General features: G+C 41.8%; 1 protein-coding gene across 2 annotated transcripts in view; it reads left to right on the forward strand.

Moving 5' to 3' along the window:
• The window catches only part of LOC109910803, a 97019-nt gene that overhangs the window by 27149 nt on the left and 60236 nt on the right, over nucleotides 1-9634 (forward strand). For both annotated transcript variants that reach the window (XM_048596537.1, XM_048596538.1), the window contains exon 7: nucleotides 4932-5092. In XM_048596537.1, the coding sequence (XP_048452494.1) occupies nucleotides 4932-5092 (161 nt within the window). The remainder of the gene's footprint in view (nucleotides 1-4931; nucleotides 5093-9634) is intronic.

A 9634-nucleotide genomic window follows, 5' to 3' on the forward strand; every position in this document is an offset into this window, starting at 1 on the left:
TCCCTTCCAAAGGATTCAGTTAAAAATATGCAATATACAAATCGTATGCCAGATCTGCAAATGTTAAAAGGATTAACTGAATGGTTTTGAGTCTGTTCCAGAATAGACATATGCTTGTCTACAAATTTATTCTAAGAGTTTTATTCACTGACCTTATTTAGATTTCTGTATTTTAGTGTCACTGTAGCTAGGCCACTTTTGGAGTATTGTGTGCAGTTCTGTTCACTATGGGAAGGATGTGAAGGCATGGGAGAGCATCCAAAAGAGGTTTATCACAATATTCCCTGAATTGGAGTTTATAGGCTATAAAGAGACATTGGACAAACTTTGATTGTGTCCACTAGAGTATCAGAGGCTGAGGGACAACCTGATAGAATAATATAAAATTCTAAGAGGCATTGATAGGGCAGATGGTCAGAGTCTATTTTCCCCACAATGGAAATGTCAGATACTAGGCTGCATTGGTTTAAGATGAGATGGGGAATTTTTAAAGGAGATGTGTGAGGCAAATCTTTTTACACAGAGTGTGGTAGATGCTTAGAACGCGCTGCCAGGGAAGTGGATGTGATAGCAATGTTTAAGATGCATTTAGACAGGCACGTGAACAGGAAGGGAATAGAGGGATACGGTACATGTACAGGCAGATGGATTAGTTGAGAATGGCATCATGGTCAGCACAGACATGGTGGGCTGAAGGGCCTGTTCCTGAGCTGTACTGTTTTATGTTCTAATATGAAATATCACATTTTTAATAGTAATAATGGTCTCCAGATTAATCATGTTTTAACTGAGGTTATTTTAATTTACTTTTTCCTGACTAAGACTAAACTATGATTGTGAAAGGAGGCATGCTTTCTATCTTGCACCCGTCAGGACAGATGCAAGAATTTCAAAAGGCACAGCTACCCCAAACAGATCATTAGTCACTGTGTGCAGCACATCCTCACAAACAGGCCATCATGTTCAGACCTGAAAAGTGCCCAGTCTATCTCCATGTGGGCTGTCTCAAAAATTTAAGCAACAGGTAAAGCTAACTGTTTTGAACTGCTATTAAAGAGGCACAACATGAATGGTATTATCCACTGACAGGATGCTGCTGAAAAACCAATTGATGTTTTGCCTACTACACAAATGTACAGCATGGTATATGAATTACAGTGCCGGTGTGATGCCAGGTATGTAGTTTCCAGTGACGAGCCGTTCATATCCAATAGCAATGCCAAGAATCCTAACCATACTCAGGGAGCCTGTGCTTGCAGAACTCGTATGCAATGTTTGGCGTGATTCCAAGATTGGGCTAAACAATTCCGAAGTGTGCTAAAAATTACACTAGTGACTGATTTAAGATTATCACTTGGGTTCATATTTTTGTTCACCAGATTTCTAGAAGCTACCTATGTTGATATGCAGGACCTGTCCTCTGCAAACAGAAGGATTTTTGTTTTGAATCATTGGTCCTCGTTTGAATTCAATAAAAGTACAGGGAAAATGGCTCCCTAATTTCTGGCACATTCTATATGGCATTGCCCCAACCAGTTGGAATTCCCTTGCTAGCCAATCAACACCTTATCTCGTGCAGTATAAATTGTCACGTCCTTTGAAATTTACGTTCTTGTATTTGTCCTGATGAGCGCAACACAAAATTCTTTAAAAGCATGTGTCCATTCTCTCAGCAGTACTCGAACTCTATACCACCAAGCACCCAGAGCTATGAAAGCAGTCCTTTGCTACTTTGTTAGGCCTTTGGGATGGGAAGTGACTGCAGAGTATCATTGCCAAGCCAGATCCCATCTCTAGCTAATATCAGCAAGTGCACTCTATACAGTGCCAGCTGGAGTGGGAAGCAACTACTGATTCTCACTCTCCTACCTAATCATGGGGAATTCAGGCACCTCTATTGATGTACAGCTAGCAGTACTGCATGGGTACATTCCATTGATACACATTCCCACTCTTACCATGCTCCAACTCTCCAAATGATCGGGGTGGCCCATGACCTACTTTAGTGATTGTCCGTCTGAGTTAACTAAAACTGTGGAAAGTTTTGTTATAAAAGCTTACTTTCTGAAGGACCACAGTCATTTTATTGCTCCCCCTACACAACTTCAGTTGCTGACCTGTGTTAGCATTGTTGTGACCTGATGGCAGTAATGATGTTGTCTTTCTCTGGACGAATCCTTCCCACAATAACATGATGGACGTTGGTATTTGAGTTACTTGGCAACAAATTGCACAAACCAGGATTCTGTTCTGCTGTGAAATACTACTCAATCCAAAGCCATCTGCAACAGCTCTCTTAGATTATGAATAGAATACTATAGATCACAAGATATAGGAGTAGAATTAGGTCATTTGGCCTATCGAGTCTGCTCCGTCATTTGATCATGACTGATCTGTTTCTCAACCTCATTCTGCTGCTATCTCCCATAACCATTGATCAACTTTCTAAGCAAGAACCTATCATTCTCTGTCTTAAATACACTCTGACTTGGCCTCCACAGCCTTCTGTGGCAAGGAGTTCCACAGTTTAACCACCCTCTGGTTGAAGGAATTCTTCCTCATCTCAGTTCTAAAGGATCATCCCTTCACTTTGAGACTGTGCCCTCAAGTTCTAGTCTCTCCCTCTAGTGGAAACATCTTCTCTATCCAGACCTCTCAGTATTCTGTACATCTCATTGAGATCCCCTCACCCTTCTAAACTCCATTGAGTACAGATCCAGAGTCCTCAACCGCTCCTCATATGACAAACCCTTCATCCCCAGGATCATTCTTGTGAACCTCCTCTGGAAACCTGCCAATGCCAGGACATCCTTCCTTAAATACAGGGCCCAAAACTGCTCACAATATTCCAAACGTGTTATGGCCAGAGCCTTTTACAGACTCCAAAGTACATTCCTGGTTTTCTGTTCTAGTCCTCTTGAAATTAATGCAAATATTATATTTGCTTTCCTAACTGCCATCTGAACCTGCATGTTAACTTTAAGAGAACCCCTTAGTCCCTTTTTGTGATTGTCTATCTAGAAAATGGTCTATGCCTCTGTACTTCCTACCAAAGTGCATAATCTCTCAATTTACCATATTGTATTCCATCTGCCACTTATTTGACCAGTGTCCTAGCCCGTCCAAGTCATTCTGCAGTCTCGCACTTTCTCAGCACTACCTATCCCTCCACCTATCTTTGTGTTATCTGCAAACTTAACAACAATGCCCTCAGTTCCTTCATCTGGATTGCTAATATATAACATGGGGTAGCATAGTAGCTCAGTGGTTAGTATTGCTGCCTCACAGCCCCAGTGACCCAAGTTCGATTCCAGCCTCGGGCAACTGTCTGCATGGAGTTTGCACGTTCTCCCCATGTCTGCGTGGGTTTCCTCTGGGTGCTCCAGTTTCCTCCCACAGTCCAAAGATGTGCAGGTTAGGTGGATTGACCATGCTAAATTGCCTATTGTGTCTAGGGTGGGAAATGCAGGGATAGAATAGGGGTGGGTCTGGGTGAGATGCTCTTCAGGGGGTCAGTGCGGACTTGATGGCCCAAATGGCCTGCTTCCACACTCTCGGGTTTTAATAATTAAAAGAGAATAGTTGTGGTCCCAACACTGATCCCTGCAGAATATGGCTAGTGACCAACTGCCACCTGAAGAAGATCCCTTTATTCCCACTCTCTGCCTAATGCCAGTCAGCCAATCCTCTATCTGTGCCATTACTTTGCCCTTAACGCCATGGGCTCTTATCTCATTTACCAAATTGCTGTGCGGCACCTTGTCAAAGGTCCTCTGGAAATTCAAATAGATATGTCCACTGGTTCTCCTTTTGTCTAACTTGCTCATTACCTCTTCAAAGAATTGTAACAGATTGATCAGGCATGACCTCCCCCTGATGAAGCCATGCTGACTCGGCCCCATGCACTCCTAATTACTCCACAATTTTATCCTTATAAATGGACTCTTAAAATTTTACCAAAGACGAAATTCAGGCTAACCAGCCTATAGTTTCCTGTCTTCTGCCTCACTCCCTTCTGAAGCAGGGGTCTCACATTAGCCATTTTCCAGTTCTCTGGGACCCTCCCTGATGCCAGTACTTCTTGAAAGATCATCACCAATACTTCTACAATCTCCTTAGCCGCGCTCCTTCAGTTTGCAAATCTTGCAAAATTTTAGAAATTGAGGCAATAAAAGTATTCAGCAAGTGTCATGTAACCCAAGTGTTAAGGAGAGAATAGAAACACAAAATGAATAAAATAACATTAGAACTTTACTGAATAATCAATTTAATGATACATTAGGAGCCAATTTTTGCTAAACTTATTCAGAGGAAGAATTTCAGAGGTGGACCTTCTTGTGTGTGTTGTTTAATCTTGATCTTAGCTACATTGTTTACAAGTCAATCGTTTTAAGATGGCCTTATCTAAATGTATTTTTCAAAAATGCTATTCATTCTTCAGATTCAGGTGTCACTGAAAAATGGCTGTAGCCTATTGCTGCATTTCTTAAATTACTGCATTCTGTGTGGTGAATGTTTACACCCTGGTGCTGTTGGATAGGAAAGGTTCCTGGATTTTGGTCCAGCAATGATGGACGACCGAGTGTGGATGACGTGTGGCTTCAAAGGGAGCTTGAAGTTGATGGTATTTCCATTTAGCACACAGATATTAGAGATGTTAATATTCAGTTAACTTTGTGTGCTCAATCTAAATTGATACTAGAAAAATGTGGTAAGAGCTACAATTGGTCAATTCTCAAACAGATTCCTTTACAAGTATACCTCTGTATAATGGAATAAGTGAATTTGTGACTTTTCTGACATGTCTATGGCATTAATTTTGTACTGATAAATTTCTGTGTAGTCTAAATGACGTAGTGAATTTTTAATTCAGACTGACTTCTATTGGATAATTGCAATTATAAGTGCATGAAATAGCTTATTTCTTGCAGGAGATTGACAGCTTCACGCATGAATATTATACCTTGATCCAGAGATTTCCTAGCTGTCTCGCTGGTCTCCAGGAGCTGTCTTTTCAGTCATTGCCAACAGAAGCAGAAGAATTAGAACAATTCTCCTACCAAGTCATGGAGCTACACACCGCATGGAAGAGGTGAACAAACTAGTTAGACTAATATTATATAATTCACATCTTGTTAATTCAGAATTATTTTGCACAAACAATTCCAATTATCCAGCAATTTTAATGCAGATGCTTTTCTTATTTCCTGCATGATTCCAATTAATTGAATAATGAAGGATTTTACAGCATAAAGGCAGTTCGTTTTGTCCTCGAGGCCTGTGCTAGTATTATTGCAGCTTGTGAGCTTCCTCTGTCAAACCTCATCTCTAACCAACATCTCCTTTGTCTATTTTCTGAAGAAGGGTCTAGGCCTGAAACGTCAGCCTTCCTGCTCCTCTGATGCTGCTTGGCCTGCTGTGTTCATCCAGCTCTACACCTTGTTATCTCAGATTCTCCAGCATCTGCAGTTCCTACTATCTCCTTCTACTCCTTTCTCCCTCATCTACTTAGCTAGCTGTCTCTTAATGTATTCGTTTCATTTGCATGAAGCATCTTCAAAGTGTTGACAATAATGATTCAGAGCAAATCTGAGACCACTAATAGCAACATCGCCCTGAACAGCATGTTCAATTTCCAGAGGATTTTTTTTTTTTTAAAGGACCTGTAGCTGTTTACCTTTGTGTGAATGCTAAATGTTGTTAAGGGACGTTCATCCCTGTTGTTTTTGTTGAAACTGTTGATATGTGGTTAACCCTAGAAACCATTTTGTGCTGTCTGCTTAAAACTTTGCTCTAGCTCCACTTTATTTTTATTTCCTTACAGTGTAGAATTTTTCCAGATGTCTGAGGAGGGGTTATTGTAAACAAATGAGTTTATGTACCTGAATATTAATTCAATAGTCAATATTGAATTGAAATGAATGAAGTGCAGTCTACTTGGACATTTAATCCATTAACAGCAGTTGAAAGTGGCTGATAACTACAATCAATGTATAGATTTTCTATTCAGAGTTCAGAGAACCTTCAATAGGCTGATTCCTGGGATATAGATGTTTTCTTAAAAGAGAGAAAATGATGTGGAGGTGCTGGTGTTGGACTGGGGTGGACATGATCAGAAGTCAGACGACATCAGGTTATAGTCCAACAAGTTTATTTGAGATCTCAAACTTTTGGAGCGTTGCACCTTTGTCAGGTGAAGTGAGAGGGCAGTACACAGGCACAGAATTTATAGGCAGAAAGGTCAATGGGCGGAGAGACCAAAAGATCATACAAATGGTGTGAGTGGAGTGTCAACAGCCGAATGATAGGTCTTTGCATGTGATCAAGAGTGTCAGATGGTGTGAGTAGAGTGTCAACAGCTGAATAACCAGTGAAGAGATGATCTATAAACTGATTAAATGAGGCAGAGAGATAATTACAAAAAAATAAAAAGAAAGAAAAGGTTGAGTTTGAAGAATGGGAGGTGATTGTATTGAAACGTGTAACATCCTGGGAGGGATTGACAGGGAAGCTGCTGAGCAGATATTTTCACTCATGGGATTACGTAGAACTGCGGGATATGGTTTCAAAATAGGAGGCCTCTCGCATAAGTCAGAGATGAGGTAGAACCGCTTCTCTCCATTGTTGATTTTTGGAATTCTCTTCACCAGTGAGCGGTAGAGACTCCGTCAACAGTCATAGAGTTGTACAGCACGGAAACAGACCCTTTAGTCCAACCATAATCCCGAACTAAACCAGTCCACCTGCCTGCTCCTGATCCATTTTTCTCCAAACCTTTCCTATTCATGTACTTATCCAAATGTCTTTTAAATGTGGTAACTGTACCTGCATCTACCACTTCCTTTGGCAGTTTATTCCACACACAAACCACTCTCTGCTTTTCAAAAAAAGTTGCCCCGTGTCCTTTTTAAATCTTTCTCCTCTAGGCTTAAAAGTATGCCCCCTAGTTTTGAACACTCCCACCCTAGGGAAACAACTTTTGCTATTCACCTTATTTATGCCCCTAATGATTTTATAAACCTCAATAAGGTCAACTCAATAGAGACCATTAGACCATAACCTCAACCTCCTACGCTCCAGTGAAAAAAGGTCCCTACCTCTCCTTATAACTTAAGCCCTCCATTCCTGGCAATATCCTGGTAATTATTTTCTGAACCCCCTAATTTAATAATAGCCTTCCTATAACAAGGCAGCCAGACCTGCATGCAGTACTCCAGAAGAGACCTCACCAACATCCTGTACAACCTTAACACGACTTCCCAACTCCTAAGCTCAATGGTCTGAGCAATGAAGGCAAGCGTGTCAAACGCTGTCTTAACCACCCTGTTTTCCTGTGATGCAAATTTCAAAGAACTGTGTACCTGAACCCCTAGGTCTCTCTCTGTTCTACAACACTACAGTCACTGAGTATATTTAAGGCAGAGTCAGACAGTTTTCTGATTGACAAGGGAGCCAACACTTATGGAGGAGGTGGGGTGCAGACAGGCAAGTGGAGTTGAAGCCACAATCTGATCACCATGTTGTTCCTTCTAACTCTGAGCTCAGTAATGATTGTAACCTTTGCCCCTATTATTTCCTTCAAAGTTTTTGGTTTTACTGCCTTGATTTTTGTTTTATTTGGCTTTTGGACAGCACCTATTCATGATTCTGCTATTCACACATCCTCTTTACATGCCTTTTTTTTTGTTACTTGTCCCATGATCATTTCCTTTGGCCTTACATCATCATTCCTTTTACCTTCTAATCTCTTTATCCTTCCCCCCTCGTTTCAAGGGGGTTGGAATTTGAGAGTAGCTAAGTCTTACTGCAACTCTGCAAGATGATGGTGATACCACATCTGCAGTACTGAGAGCAATATTTAAGGAAAAATATATTTTATTGGAGACAGAGAAGGTTCCCTAGGTTGATCTGCAGTATGGAGGGATTGTCTTATGACCAAAGGTTAAACAGGGGGTTGGGATTCATTGGCGTTTAAAAGAAAGAGAGGTGATCTCATTGAAATATAAGGGGCTCTTAGGAGTCTAGGACCAGAGGCCATAGTCTCAGAATAAAGTGGCACCAATTTAAGACAGACACGAGGAAGAATTTCTTCTGAAGGTTGTAATTCTATGGAGCTCCTTGCCACAGAGAGCTGAGGGGGCAGAGTCCTTGTGTATATTTACAGCTGAGATAGATTCCTGATCAGTCAGGGAATCAGGGTTATGGGGAAAGTGGGATCAGCCATGATCAGATTGAATGGCAGAATAGGCTCAAGGGGCCGAATGGTCTACTCCTGTTCCTATTTCTTATGGTCTAATGATTTCTATTGCATCCCACTTTCACCTCCTGAAAACTTATTACATTTCTCAACTTTTGTCAATTCTGATGATACTGAGTGGCCTGGACAGAGTGGACGTTGGGAAGGTGTTCCCATTGGTAGGAGAGCCTATGACCCGAGGGCACAACCTTAGAGTAAAGGGAAGACTTTTTAGAACGGAGATAAGGAGAAACGTCTTCCACCAGAGAGTGGTGAATCTGTGGAATTTATTGCCACAGAAGGCTGTGGAGGCCAGGTCATTTGAATATATTTAAGACAGAGATTGAAAGGTTTTTGATTGTCAAGGGGATCAAGGGTTACGGGGAGAAAGCAGGAGAATGGGGTTGCGAAACTTATCAGCCATGATTGAATGGCGGAGCAGACTTGATGGGCTGAATGGCCTAATTTCAACTTCTATGTCTTATGGTTATAGATCTGAAACGTGGCAGGACATTTTTATGACTATGTACCAGTGTTTTTGAAGGTGCAGGAGCATGTAAATTGAGTAGCTAGCCCACCACCTTCCTGCGCACGTCAAGTTATGCCTGATATTGCATGGGGTCAGTAAGCTATCTGTCAATTTTCCCATTCTCAGACCTTCTGAGACCCTTAAGCTGGCAACTCAAGGTCATTTAAGATCCACCTGCTGCCTCTCCCATTATAAAGTTGGCGAGTAAAGGTGGAAGGCAAGTGGCCATCCTGTTTCTTATTGAACCTGGAAAAGAAATATGAGAAGAAAGGGTTTCCTCCTTTTGGTTGTTCTCTCTGTCTATCAGGGAAACCTCCCAATGGTAACCCTCCCTTTGTGCCTCTCTTCCTACCGACTCCACCCAGACATGACACCCCCTGCAACCACCACTTCACTGGGATCCTTGAACAATCCCTAACCAAGGATTCAGGATTTAACATGAGGTACAGTCTCGGTGGATCTTCTCTTTAGGATTGCTTGTAATCCCAGAAGTGGTTGCTGTGGAGTTCTGACACTGATCTTGTCAGCTGCCAGCTATTGAGATTGGCTGGCACGTCTCCATTGTTGAGTAAAAGTCCCCTTCTCGGCTTGTTCAGGCCACCCCTAATGTATTATTGCTGCCGGGAACCTCATTCAGAGTTGCCAAGCTGTGTACAAGTGTGTGCTTGTACATTCCTCTCTCCTTAGTGAATATGTTACACAACATTCAAAATTCCATACAACTTGCATACATCTCCCATTTCCCATTTAGTTACAAATCTAACTGAACCACCAGTTCCCTACACAACAAGGTGCAGGGCTGGATGAACACAGCAGGCCAAGCAGCATCATAGGAGCAGAGAGGCTGACGTTTCGGGCCTAGACCCTTC

This window comes from Rhincodon typus, chromosome 5 (genome assembly GCF_021869965.1).
Source record: "Rhincodon typus isolate 14 chromosome 5, sRhiTyp1.1, whole genome shotgun sequence".
NCBI lineage: Eukaryota > Metazoa > Chordata > Chondrichthyes > Orectolobiformes > Rhincodontidae > Rhincodon > Rhincodon typus.